At 32.5% G+C, this 14,633-nt stretch overlaps 1 protein-coding gene and 1 pseudogene across 1 annotated transcript in view; one reads left to right on the forward strand and one right to left on the reverse strand.

The window, feature by feature from the left end:
* Slco6a1 (solute carrier organic anion transporter family member 6A1) overlaps positions 1 to 14,633 on the forward strand; it is a 121,397-nt gene that overhangs the window by 27,793 nt on the left and 78,971 nt on the right. Inside the window, exons 3-4 of the mRNA XM_076857679.2 lie at positions 4,522 to 4,704; positions 6,627 to 6,710. Coding sequence (XP_076713794.2) covers positions 4,522 to 4,704; positions 6,627 to 6,710 — 267 coding nt within the window. The remainder of the gene's footprint in view (positions 1 to 4,521; positions 4,705 to 6,626; positions 6,711 to 14,633) is intronic.
* On the reverse strand, positions 7,665 to 8,145 carry LOC143399293 (small ribosomal subunit protein uS13 pseudogene; annotated as a pseudogene).

Raw genomic sequence — 14,633 nt, forward strand, 5'->3', positions numbered from 1 at the left:
AATGCCAGAGGGAGTGGTTTGTGAAGTAACAAAAGCGAGCCATTAAGTGTGGAGATTCCTTATTGGTTGACTACTGCTGTATCTAGTTTATGCTAATTAGATAAGCTGTGTGGAATGTATAAATACCACTCCTTTCCTACAATAAACGGCTCCCATTCCTGCTGTATCAACGTACACAAGTTGTTCGTCACCCCCGGTTATTTTGCTGCAGCCGGACTGTGGCACCTTCTCACCTCAACAGATATACATACATGCAAATGCACACACAAACTCAAATACAAACAAGCCTACACACAAATAAAGAAAGGTTAAGCTTTTTGTGGTTACTCTCACCATTTCAAAATGGGTCCTGCTCATTGACTTAGTACTTGAATCGGGAAAGGTGGTGGCCTCTTCCCTTTGTTCATTTTGTTTTAAATGTTTGTTTTAGTTGTAGTTGGACACAAAACTTTATTATTATTATTTTTTTATGTGGTGCTGAGGATCGAACCTAGTGCCTCACACATGCTAGGTAAGTGCTCTACCATTGAGCCACAATCCCAGCCCTTTGTTCATTTTTTAAAAAAAAATTATTCTTCCATCTTTTCACTATTCCCACCAGAAAAAGACATTTGAAGTTTCCTTGAATTTTTTATGACAGTACTGTATCAGATTCCTTCTTATCATGTACAGGTTTATATATGTGATGGAATGCATTTGCCCATTTTGGCAACTTTAAACTGGGTTCAGCAAGACCTAGCGAAAAAAGGTAGGAGGAGGTCTCTGTGTACTGTACAAGTGTATAAATGCTTTGATATGTACAAAGTGTTTTATAGTATATTTATGATGTGTGTTTATAGCATATTAAATTCAAAAATAGTTCATATTAATACAACAAAAGTAATATATAAATATGGTTATATACTGTATAATTTATTTATATCAATATAAGAAATATAAAATATGCATTTTTTTATATTTATAGAACAGACTTATAGTTAAATGAGAAAATGACTTAAGGCAAGAAGGGAATGGAAAACATTTAATTCCTAACTTTCCTTTAACTTTTATTCTGTTCAGAAGAATAAAACCTTAGGAAACAATTGCTTTATACATAGTAAAAATTCTGATCAGTACTCAGTAGGAGTCATGGCAGTAAAGCAGTATGATCTTTCTTCCTTTTATGTCTTGTTTATATCATGTAGATAACATATTTTAGTTTTTGCTTGTGATTATGTGCATACAATTATATGCATACAATTCACACAGTAATACTTAATGTATTTATTGGGTGACTCTGCTTGATACCACAGAAGTCAAAATAAACTGAATAAAAGAGAAATAAATTTATTTGTAGAAGTGCTCTTTTCAAGCATCTGTCTAAACAGATATTTTTCTTATTGCATTTGAAAGTTTATTTATTAAATAACAACTTTTAACTCTAAGTTCATATCTAGTTCCCATACACACACAGACAGTGAGTTCTGTATTCTTTTGTTTTGTCCCTTTCCCACATCCTTCTCGTCTTGTCTGAATATCTCTCCTACTCTGTCCTCTGTGTACTCTTGAGTTAGTTGCTTTGCTTTTCTTCCCTTTTGAGTGGTCTGAACCTCTTTGGTGCTGTGCCTCCCATTTACCAGCATTTCCTATTCCCTTGTTCTATCACAGATATCTCTACTGATGACATGCCAATCCCCAAGACCTGTGCCTCAACCAGCACGCAGATATTGTACTTCACACATCCTTGAAAAGGTAGAACTGAGTTTTCTCCATGAACTCGTGGAAACACTTCTTCCACATTCTCATCTTTAATTACTAAAGCTTTATGTTTCAGGGACCATCCACATGTGCCCTGGTATCAGTGCACTGTCACTATTGTGAGAACTTCTTCAGCATGTATTATCCAGCTCTCTGATATTACACCCCCACTTCTTCCCACTTACTCATAGGTTGAAGGCAAAATTCACTGGGACCTCCAGGATAGTGACACCTACTTTCTTTGTCAGATCCTCATTATAATTTCCCTTCATTTATAGCTTGTCTTATGTTTCTCAACATGAAATATTAGAAGTATTTTATGTACACTTGAATCAAATTCCTAAGCTGTCTTTTTTCATTTTTCTGTCTTTGTCCCTGGCTGGAAAGCCTTTTCACTGAACCACATAAATTTCCTTTAGCTATAACTAGACTGCCGCCTATGAATCCTACAATGAATTCATTGATGTCAACCTCAGTTGTTCATTTTGCTCTCAAATGGATCTGAAAACAAGTTTTTGTATTGTAGTCCACTGTGTTCCATAATTCACAAGCAGTTTAGACTTTCCTCACTTAATTCTGATGTTCTGTGTTGGATAGAAAGTACATTTTCATAAAGGAAAATTGCCTTAATTTATTTCCACAGGGTTTATAATTCCACATGTATTCATTGGTTGATATTCTTTACTTCTTCCTTCCTGTGGAATGAAGGTATGACTTCTGCTAACCATCTGTGCTCCCTTGCCTCTCCGGAGACTATTCCTCTTAGTGATCTCCTTCCCCGGTTTTCTGCAAAGTTTTCTTCTCAATCGTCCCACTCATTGGCACTGTAATTTGTTCAAGTTCTTCTTAGTATTAAACAATATCAGCAATAATAGACATAACTGGTAGTCCTCTTTTCATCACTTTTCTCAACTTCCTGATTTTCACAGGTGAGTTTTCTGAAAGAATTGTCCTTGCTTTCTGATTTAATCTCCCATTATTTCTTTAGTCCACTTTAGCATGGCTTCTACTCTAAATGCTGCAACAGAATTATTTTCATGAACATAATTTATGCTATTTAATATAATGAAATTTTATGTGTTTTGATTTGAACTTTCATCAGCATTTCATAATATTGATTATTCCTTCCTATTTGAAATTCTCTTTTGCTTGCTATTTACCATAGCCATATAGTTTATAGTCCTAAATAGAGTTTTTATGATTGTTTATTTATTTATTTTAATATGATGAATGTCATTAAAATATTAGCTTCTTTCTATTGGTTAACAGGAAGCTCGGGAGTATGAACCCTAGGAGAAGGGGAATGAACAAGTTGAATTTTCTAGGAGAAGGCAGGGACAGATTTTATGATTATCAGGAGCCTGAAGGACCTCCTTGAATTTATTCATCATGAATTCAGTGTGGGATTTCTAATGGATGTGGTTTTTCTCCAGTCATGACCAATTTCAAAATGAAAATATAGAGTAGGGAAAAAAGTAATTTGACCAGGGTTGCAATTTTACTAAGGGATTGCATGATGTAAAAGATAGCAAAGGACTACAGTGGTTGAGATGATTATGACAGAAGGAATGTGACACTGGGCTAGTGAAAAGGAGCAGGGTCAATAGATTACCAGTCCTGATGAGTTTTAAGGACTACAGAAATAAGGTTGCAAAAATAAGTGAGCTGGGAAGATAGGGATGATTAGAGTATAGATGCTTGAAAATCCAATTATGAAAAGTTTTTACTTAGATTTGACTTTTAAAATGAGCATCCTAAGGCAGGTAGACTTCCATAAACAACAGGAGTCCAGAAATTAAAAAGCGTGTTGCAAATATTCCAAACTGATACTGTTATTACTGCAAGTCAATTTGTCTGTATAAAATGAACCATCAACATTTTAATCACAATCCTAGAACCTTTTCCCATTTGCTATGGAGTCAAATATCATTCCATGGAAACTAAGTCAGATGAAAAGGGGATGTTATACCATATTGCAATCTGTACTTCACTAGGTTTTTAACTAGGTTTTTCAAAATATTTTGAAAGTATTTGTTAAATTTCAACCATAATAATATGATTTAGTAACGATTGCCTAACTTGACCAAATTAAAATAACAAATGAAATCACACAAAAATTTATTTAGCATTTTTTATAACCTAATGAATTAAAAAAATCATAAGAACTATCCTGTGAACTAAAGGATCTTTAAATCTCATAGATGAAAGACCTTATAATAACTCTAGCAACAAGAAATTTTTATCATGTTATATCCTGTCCTTATGATCCTATGTTCTAGAAGTTAGTCGGTCTAAAATGGGACATTATTTTATCAGAATGACAAATTTAATATAAAGATCACTAAAGAAATGAATATAGAACTGAACTCAGAAAGTAAGCTTTAATGATTCAGAAAATTAGAAGTTTGCATCTTGTGGAACAGGATGCAAAATTAATAGGAAAATGACTGTAATATTTGTTATATTGTGTATAAATGTGTATGTATAAAAATGCCTAGGAACATATAATTCTGTGAATATAATCATGCATGAACATTTAAATTTTGGTTTACAATATGTGCATCTCTTCTGGCATTCCCACAAATTTTCTTTTATTAAAGTCTTTTCCTGAGAATATGATTAATCATAAGACTACATTCAATACAAATGAAGTATATCTAAAAGATAAAAGCATTATGGTGGCAACAGATTGTAGAAGAAAAATGTTTGATAAAGAATATTTCATATTTCTTGTATATTTAACTTTTGATTCATTTAACAAAATACAATTATCTTTTTCAAAAGGTATTTGCAATCCAATGAAGATTCTCGATGCTTGCACCAGATCCGAATCATTCCAATCAAAATATGTATATTTCTCCATCTCTGGGAAGATTGTGCTGGGAATAGCAGGAATGCCTCTTTATATCCTTGGAATTACCTTCCTTGACGACAGTGTTCCTTTGCACTCCTCTGGCTTCTATTTAGGCAAGTTCCCCTGATTCTAATATTATTGGCCCATTTACTTTCTGCATTTTAAACTATATATTTTAACTGATATAAAATACTATCTATTGGCCCTGTTATAACATTATATATGTTAAGTGTTAACTTGTATGCTTATTTTCAAAACTACACTGAAATCTGGGAATGTACTTTAATGGGAAGAGCACTTGCCTACCATGCATGAGGACCTGGGTTTGATTCCCAGTACTGCAAAAACCAAACCAAAACAAAAAATTCCACACTGAAACACTTAATTCTGAAGAGTTACTTGAGATTTGAAATTCTAGACAAGTCATCTGAATGTCATTGAAAATATATAGAAAAATGGAAAACTGCATACTTTTAAAATAATAAGAACTGTTACTTATCCATCTATTGTCTGCTTTTCAGTTTAGTCTATACAGGCTGATGTTCATTTCTCCAAGGAAAAAAGTCTAAAAAACATTGGATTAAATTGCCTGATTAGTTGTTACTTTTAAACTTTGGGGATACAGATGGGAAGCTGTTGCCTTATGTTCATAATGAGAATAGGACATTATTAGATGCCTCATTAGCACCAGATTTATTGTGGTGCTGAAAATAATTGTTGTATTAAGTTCTTTTAACAAAAATCACTTTTAGGTCTTTTGATAGTTTTAAGGTAATTTTAAAACATAATCATGTTCATTATAGGAGACAAATGATATGCCATTTAATAGAACATCATATAGTCAACCCTATTTATAGCATTCCATGCTTCTATGTCCTATGATAAGTAACCCTAGATATTTCACAGGAAAATTTATCCATTTTTATATTGAAATAGATTCTGATCCTGCTTAGATCATCTATTTGTACAGAGTTATCTAAATATCATTTTTAAGGAAAAATACAAAATTATTTTTATATACTTTATATGAAGGTGACTAAGTAGTATTTTGCACTGGAATAATGATTTTCCATGAGAGACAAAAAAAAGTGTATAAATTACTAAAATATGTTAATAAACTAAAGTAGAAGATATTCATATTTATATCTACTTTCACCAAAAATATTTGCAATCATTTACTAATGTTAAGAGTGGCAGCAAATATTTTTGTTTTATTTTTAATTATATTGAATAGCAACTAAAATACATTCCTTTGTAATGTAGCAGCAAGCCTACTATATTTCTACTTCCTTCCACCCTGGTAGCTAAGGTGAAGTATACAAAGGTGATGGTGTAAAGTATTGTCTTCCTATAGAACTTTATTAAGGGAAATATACTAAATTTATGTTTATGTTCAATATAAATATGTTTGTGTTATATTAAATATATTATGTTAGATATAATGAATTATATAATTAAGTTACCTGAGTGTCTCTAATACTTGATTGGATGATATGTGTAATGATCACTTTTTTGTGCCAACTTGTCTAGGTTATGACACCTTGTTGTTTGCTCAAACATTAGTTTAAATGTTTCTATGATAATATTGGTTTAGATGTGATTGATGTAATAATCTGTAGACTTTGAATAAAACAGATAAGCTCCATGATGTGGAGAGGACTGACCCAATCAACTTAATTCTGTAACAGTAAATACTGAAGTTTCCTGAGGAAGAAGGTATTCTACCTCAAGACTGCCATGTCAACTCTCACTTGAATTTGCAGCATGCTGGCCTACTCTACAAATTTGTCACTTGCTCAGTCCTATAATTATATAAGCCAATTCTTTAAAATCTCTTTCTTTTTTCTCTCTTTTATCTTTCTCTCTTCTACCCTCCTATATATAAAAATACCTTTTATTAGTCTGTTTCTCTGGACTAACACAGAATGTTATTTAAAAAAAAAAAACTACAGAAGTAATCCATTTAGGTCATTCTTATTATCTCATGACAAAGCTGGTTTGTAAAGTTGCTTCATATTCAGTATTCATTTTCTAGGTTTTGGGGATGCTTCATCAACATTGGGATATGGTGTAGGTTATATAATGGGAGCACCACTACTTAGGGCCCCTAAGAATCACAGCTTGCACGGAAGGTAAGCCATTTTTTTCCTTTTCCTTTTAGATTATGTTACATAAAATGTTTGTTGAATAGATACCATAGCTTATAATAAAACATATATATTTAATTTGTAATAAACATTTTAGAAATGTAAGCAAAAGTGACTGGTATGCACATGTATCTAAAATTAAGTACATTTAAAATATACATTTATATATTTTACTGCTTGAGATATAATTAAAACTATTACTTATTATGAAAACCTTACAACTAATTTCTCATGTGCTTTTTTTATGACACAAAAACCCACAACATCTTAACCACTTTTAAGTGTACAGTACAGTAGTGTTAAAAATATGCACACTGTTTACAACAGTATCTAGAACTTTTTGTCTTGCAAAAATAAATCTATATCCATTTAACAACTCCCTTTTCCCCTACTCTAGTCCCTGGCAATCATTGTTTTACTCCTTTTTCTAAAAGTTTGGCTGCATTAAATACTTCATATAAATGGAATCACGTAGGATTTACTTTGTGACTGGCTTGTTTTACTTAGAAAAATAGGCTCAATTTTTGAGCATGTTATAGCATGTGACAGTATTTCCTTCTTTTTAGAGGATTAAGACAATTCTATGGTATATCATTAGTAGATCATTTGGTAATTTTCTTTTAATTTTTTGAAGATCTTTCACATTGCTTTTGTGTAGTGATTGGGCCATTTTACAATTGCACCAACTATAAGTATGGCTCCAGTTTCCCACATTATTTCTAATACTTATCATGCTATCATTTTGTTGTTTTGATAGCTTCTATCCTATTGGGTATGAGGTAATATCTCATTATGGTTTTGGTTTGCATTTCCCTGATGATAAATGATGTTGACCACCTTTTCATATGCTTTTGGACCATTTATATATCTTCTTTTTTTTTGCCATCGGTATATAAACTATTTATTAACAGAAAAGGCCTAAAGACTCATTTCTTCTTAGATACACCCATAGTGCGGAAGCTGGGCCCAGTGGTCTTAGTGTGCTGGCCTGGACGCGAAGTCCCCAGAAGTAACTCAGTCCCCTGTTGGCCCTAATCTTCTTCAGTTGCTCCAGGTCCTCCTGGAGTTTATTGTCTAGACCATTGGCCAGAACCTGGCTGTATTTTCCATCCTTTCTATCCTTCTGTTTGTTCAAGAACCAGTCTGGGATCTTGTACTGTCGTGGATTCTGCATAATGGTGGTCACATGTTCAACCTCATCTTCAGTGAGTTCTCCCGCCCTCTTGGTGAGATCAACGTCTGCATTTCTCAACACCACATGAGCATACCTTTCCCCCACACCCTTAATGGCAGTGATGGCAAAGGCTATTTTCCGCTGCCCATCGATGTTTGTGTTGAGTACTCGCAAAATGTGCTGGAACTTTTCAGTAATCACTAGAGACATGGCGGCAGCAGAGCAGCAGCGTGTAGGCCTCCTGTGGAAGAGCTATATATCCTCTTTTGAGATGTATCTATTCAAGTCCTTTGCCCAAGGAGTTCTTTGTGTATTTTGGATATTATTGTTTTCAAGATATGGTTTGCAAATATTTTCTCCCATTTTTAGATTATTTTTCTACTCTGATTAATGTTTCCTTTACTACATGGAAGTTTTTAATTTGGATTTATTGCACTATTTTTACTTTGTTGCCTGTGGAAGAAATAATGCCCTAAGATATTTGCCCTGTGCTTTGTTAGAGGATTTCTATAATGTTGTTTCATTCCATAAATATAGATATCTTTCCAGTATATGAAACTTCTTCAATTTCTCATGTCAGTGTTTTGTGATTTTTTCACAAATAAAATTACAAGGTGTTTTGTGTCATTTACCTTTTGCAACATTACTAAGTTTGTTAACTGAACAGTTTGATATGTTTGTAATCCTTAGATTTTTCTACATAGAAGATCATGTCATCTGTGAATGAAGATAATTTTGCTTCTTCCTTTCCAGCTCATATGCCTTTTATTTCTTTTTTTGCTTGATATCTTTGGCTCAAACTTTCAGAGCAAATGATTTCTGTTTTTCACTCTGAGTATGTTAGCTGTGGGCTTTTCTTTCATGGTTATTATTCTGTTGAGGTAATTACCTTCTATTCTTCATTTAATATTTTCAAAATTTTTCCTTAACCAATGGACATGATCTTTGGCTTTTTCTCCCTTTATATTGTTAATGTGATTATTACACTGATTTATTTTTATATGTTGAACCATTTTTGCATTACAGTAATCAATCTCAAATGTTTATAGTGTATAATCTTTTTAATATGTTATTGAATTTGGTTTACTAGCATATTGTGGATAGTCTTTCCACCAATATTCACCAGGAATATTATTCTAGTTTTCTTGTAGTATGGTCATATGATTTTTTGTAAGGGTAATAAAATATTATGAATTTAAGTGTTCCCCCTTAAATTTTTTGAAATGTTATAGATGGATTATTGTTAATTCATAATTAAATATTTGATAGAGTTCTCCAACAAAGTCATCTTGTCCTGGGATTTTCTTTGGAAGGTTTTTTGATTACCAACTCTTCTTTTTAATAGTTACAGGTATTTCCAAATGTTTTTTTTTCTTCATGATCCAGATTGGTACATTTTATGTTTCTAGAAATTTATCTAATTCTTATATGCTGCCCATTTTTTTGTAATATAATTATTCACAAGCCTTTTATATCTGTGGAATCCATTGTAGCATCTCTATTTCACTTCAAATTTTTATTATTTGAGTCATCTTTTTTTAAATTTATCTATCTAAAGTTTTACTAATTTTGTTGTTTTTCAAAAAATCAATTCTTCATTTTGTTGACTTTCTCTTTTTTTAATTCTTTGTTGCTTTCATTTATGCTCTAATTTTTATTTTGCTCATTCTGCTACATAAAATATATATTTTAAGTTTTTGTTTAATTATTAATTGGAGATGTATTAATAGTGACTTCAGTGAAAGCTATACTGAAAGAAAACCAAAGGTCCCTATGTTCAACCCAGAGCTAACAAATAAAACCCCTAGAACTACCCCAACATCAGGCAGAAACCTATAAAACTTGTGCCCTGGTAGAAGAGTGTCATGTTTCAACCTACATCAGGTTATTATCATTGGAATAGGCCTGAGTCATGCCCCTCTACAAGACAGGGTAGGTCCCTACTTCAGTGAGATTTATGTATGATCCAGCTTAGCATCAGCCTTGATGGCCTAGCCTTCCCCAGCACCCCTTCAATCTTAGGCAGCATATAGTGCCCAAGATTATGTCAAATAAGATCCATTTTGGAAAATTAGACAGGACTTTGACTTGGAATTCAGTGTCAGAATAATAAAATCAAACACTATCAAGATCCTAATAGCTATATGCCCAAGTCAGTGCCTATGGACAGAGCCTATAACAGCTCTATGCCAGCTATATGCATATTTTAGTTTATTGGAGTTTTATTACAGCCAGAATTTACCTGTGACTGGTTGCAACAGTCTCGGGGCTATGAGTCCTCCACAGCAGTTGGCATTCATATTTGTATGGTCCTTGGTCCTTCCTGCCCTATTGATGTGGGGGTATTGGCAGGCTATTGACTAAAGGTGGAATCAAGTTTTGAGGTATGGAGGGCCACTAGACTGACCACCACATTCCTACCTAAACCCAGGCAGCACAATACAGAGAGAATAATTGAGAGAGGAAAGGGAAATGGGTGCCCACTCATGAAATAGGAGCCCAGAGCTATCAGAACTTTATAGTGCCTGACCACAGGCTAGTGACTATGGACAATGCATTTGGGCCTACCTTGACTCCAGGGAAAGGGTTGTAGTGATGGATTATCATTTTGAGATATTCCCCAAATTTATGCTAAACAACACATCAACTGCAATTTTAGGAAATTACCAGGTTGGATTGCCCTAAAACAGCTATATCACAATAACAATGGACTCTTGGCAAAGTTGGACTTCGGTTGCCATCTAGTGTTCAAACAGGAGAAGTGACTGTTGACTCAAACATAAACACTGGTTAGAAACTCTGGAAAGATAGATACAAACACAGCCATATTGATAAAGTTGGAATAAATATCTAATCCTTCAATGCATAGATGATGTCACACACAAAGAAGCATCAAAAAGTTCCAGGGAAATATGACCTAACGTACAGGTCAAAATAAAGCACAGAATCTGGCCATATATAGCTCCCAATATGGATGAATGCTCAGGTGGAGAATTGTGTGTGTGTGTGTGTGTGTGTGTGTGTGTGTGTTGCTGGGGATTGAATCCAGGGCCTTGTGCATACAAGGCAAGCACTCTACCAACTGAGCTATGTCCCCAGCCCTCAGGTGAAGAATTTAAAACACCTGTTTTAAGGAAACTTAATGAACCTCAAGAAAACACAAATACATGATCCAGTACGCTGACAGAAACTTAAGGAGAGATTGGAACAAACAAAATAAATTCTTGAGCTGAAAGCTAAATTAAGTGAAATTAAAAACATAGAAGACATCAAGAGCAGTATAGGTCAAGCAGAAGAGTTAGTGAGCTTGAACATAGGCTATTTGAATAGACAGTAGGAATAGAAGAAAAAGAATTATGAGAAAATGAAGCTTCTGAAAAGTTTGGGACATGATTAAAAGTGAAAATATTAGGTTTATTGGAATTCAAGCAAGACTTGAGAATGTCAAAAGTGAAGAAAACTTCCTTAAAGATATAATAAATATTACTCAAACTTAGAGAAAGATACAATTATTCAGGTATGGAATGGTCAAAAACCATACATCAGATTTCATTCAACCAGGTATACACAAGATATACTATAATCAAGCTCTCAAAGGTTTGTAGTTAAAGAGAATATTCTCAAATCAGCAAAAGAAAATAGATAACAGACAAGTGTGTCCCAATTTATCTGATAGTATAGTTCTCAGCAGAAACCTTGTAGGACAGGAGAAAGTGGAATGAAATTTTTACAGTACTAAAAGGAAAAAAAAACCACTCTTCAGATACTTTAAGAAACTATCCTCTTGATACCTAGCAAAGCTATCCTTTAGAAATGAAAGAGAGGAAAAAAATTTCCAAAAATCTGAGAAAATGTATGACCATCAGATATATCCTTCAAGAAATGCCAAAAAACGTTTCTCAAACTAAAAGAGATATTAATGAGTAAGAAAAAATAGGAGGATATAGAACTTGTGTGTAAAAATAATTATATGGACAAGTTCATAATGTTATATTATTTTAAACATGGCATATAAAATATTTATACCCTTAGTACTAAGATTAAATGCAAAACATTTAACAATAATAACTGCATTAATACATTAAGTATTAAGCAACATAGAAAGATGTAAAATGGGACATCAAAAGTTCAGAATGTAGAAGGAATGGAGCAAAACTGTGGAGATTTTTATTTGTATAATTTTTCTTTTGTTTCCTTTCTTAACTTTACAATCATGGTAAGTTGCTCTCATTTCAAAATAGCTTGCTGTAATTAAAATATATTTAGTATAAACCTCATGGTTAAAAGCAAGGCAAAAATCTGTATTAGACAAACAAAAAATTATAAACAAGCAAACTAAATACCTGACTAGAGTAATTCACTTAAATGAGAAGGAAGACTAAAAAGGGGAGAAGGAAAGGAAGTGTAATAAAATTAGAAATCAAGTTGTAAAATCATTTTGGTAAGACTTTATCTAACCAATTTTTATCCTAAATGTAAATGGACTCGATTGGACAATTGAAAGACAGCAAATGACAGATAAGATAATGCAAAGTCAAGAAGAAGGAGGAGAAGAAGTAGAAGGAGAAAAGACTCAAGTATGTGTTGTTTACAAGAAATTATCTCTGAGAACACACATATAGACTGAAGGTAAAGACACAGAACAAAATATTACATGCCAAATGAGAAATGAAAGCAGGAGTAGCTGTACTTACATCAGATAAAATAGGTTTTACATAAAAAGAATAAAAAGAGAAAATCATTTTACAATGATAGAGGAATCAATTCAATAAAGGAAATAACAACTCTAAATTCATTTGCCTCCAATATGAGTGAATCCAGATATATAAGGCAAATATCAATAGATGTAGAGGGAGAGACTCAAATAGAATAATAGTAGTATATGCTTAACATCTCACTCTCAACAATAGACAGTTCATCCAGACAGATAATCATCGAAGAAAAAAATGAGTTAAGTTGCACTCAAAACCAAATGGACCCAACAGACATCTATGGAACATTTCATCTAATAACTTCAAATACAGACTCTTTGCAAGTGCATATAGACCATTCTCCACTATAAATCATATGGTATATCATAAAACAAGTCTCAAAAATTTTTAAAAATTGAAATCATACCAAGTATCTTTTCCAATTACCATGCAATAAAACTAGAAACAAATAACAAGAAAAAAATGGTAAACCACAAAAATAAATGGAAATACTTCATTCTAGAACAACCAATGGGTCAAGGAGAATCAAGAAGAAAAATTTTAAAAAATTGTTGAAACAAATGTAAATAGTAATCCAACATACCAAAACCAATATACTCAAATCAATATGCACAGTTCAATATAGCCAAATCAATAAATATACATCAATAAAATAAAGGAAAAAAGACATATGATCATCTCTCAGGTGCAGAAAAAGCATTTGATAAAATTCAACATTTCTTTATATAATAAAAATTTCAATCAAATTAGCTATAGAAAAATGTACTTAAAGATAATAAAGGCTGTATATAACAGACTAACAACTAACATCGTACCATATAAGGAAAAAATGAAATATTTCTAAGATATAGACCAAGGCAAGGATGCCATTTTACCAGTTTTATTTCATGTTATACTGCAAGTTCTAGTCAGAACAATCATGTAAGAGAATAAATAAAGGGTGTGAATAAATAAAGGGTGAAGAAATCAAATCACTATTGTCTACAGATGACATGATCTGACAGAACTGTCCCAAAGATTCCACAAAAAAGTGATTATAACTAATGATCTAATGCAGTGAAGTTGCAGAGTACCCAATCAAAGCACAAAATTTGGCAATATTGCAATATGCCAATAGCAAATTATCTGAATGAGAAATCAAGAAAGCAATGCCAAGACAATAGCTGCAGAAATACCTAGGAATCAAGTTAACTAAAGAAGTGATAGATCTCTACGATTAAAATGATGAAACATAATATTAATTATGCAATAGAAATTGCAGAGGTTCAGAAAAATAAGTGAGAATACATTGTAAGTTCATGAATTAGAAAAATCAATGTTGTTAAAATGTACATACTACCCAAAGCAATCTATGGATTTAATGCAAAACATATCCAAATACCAATGGCATTATTCATAGAACTAAAAAGGCAATCCTAAGTTTATATGGAAGCACAACATATTTCCAAATGTCCCAATGTTGAGCAAAAAGAACAAAGCATTAAACTATTTTTACTTCTAAGTACACTACAAAGCTATAGTAATTAAAGCTATAGTATTGATTGAAAAGCAAACAAATGGAAAAGAATAAAAAGCCTAGAATACACTTACATGTTTACAGCCAACTTTTGACAATGATATAAAGAACATGCCCTAGAGAAAGGACTGTGTTTTCAGAAAAGGTGGTGAGAAAATTGGATATCCATATGCAGAAGAATGAACCTAGACTCTTACCTCTTATCAGCTACAAAAATCAACTCAAAGTGTATAAACAATTTTAATTAAAGACCTAATGTATGAAACTACTAGAAAAAAAGGGAAAGTCTTCAGTATATTAGAATGGGCAAGGATTTTAGGAAAAGACCCCAAAAGCACAGGAAATAAAAGCAAAAATTGACCAATGGGTTTACATAAAATGAAGAAGCTTTTACACAGCAAAGGCAATAATCAAAAGGGTAAATAGACAACCTATGTAATAAGAAAAATATGTACAAGATAAATATTTGGCAAGTGGTTAATATTTAGAATGT

This window comes from Callospermophilus lateralis, chromosome 5, assembly GCF_048772815.1.
Source record: "Callospermophilus lateralis isolate mCalLat2 chromosome 5, mCalLat2.hap1, whole genome shotgun sequence".
NCBI lineage: Eukaryota > Metazoa > Chordata > Mammalia > Rodentia > Sciuridae > Callospermophilus > Callospermophilus lateralis.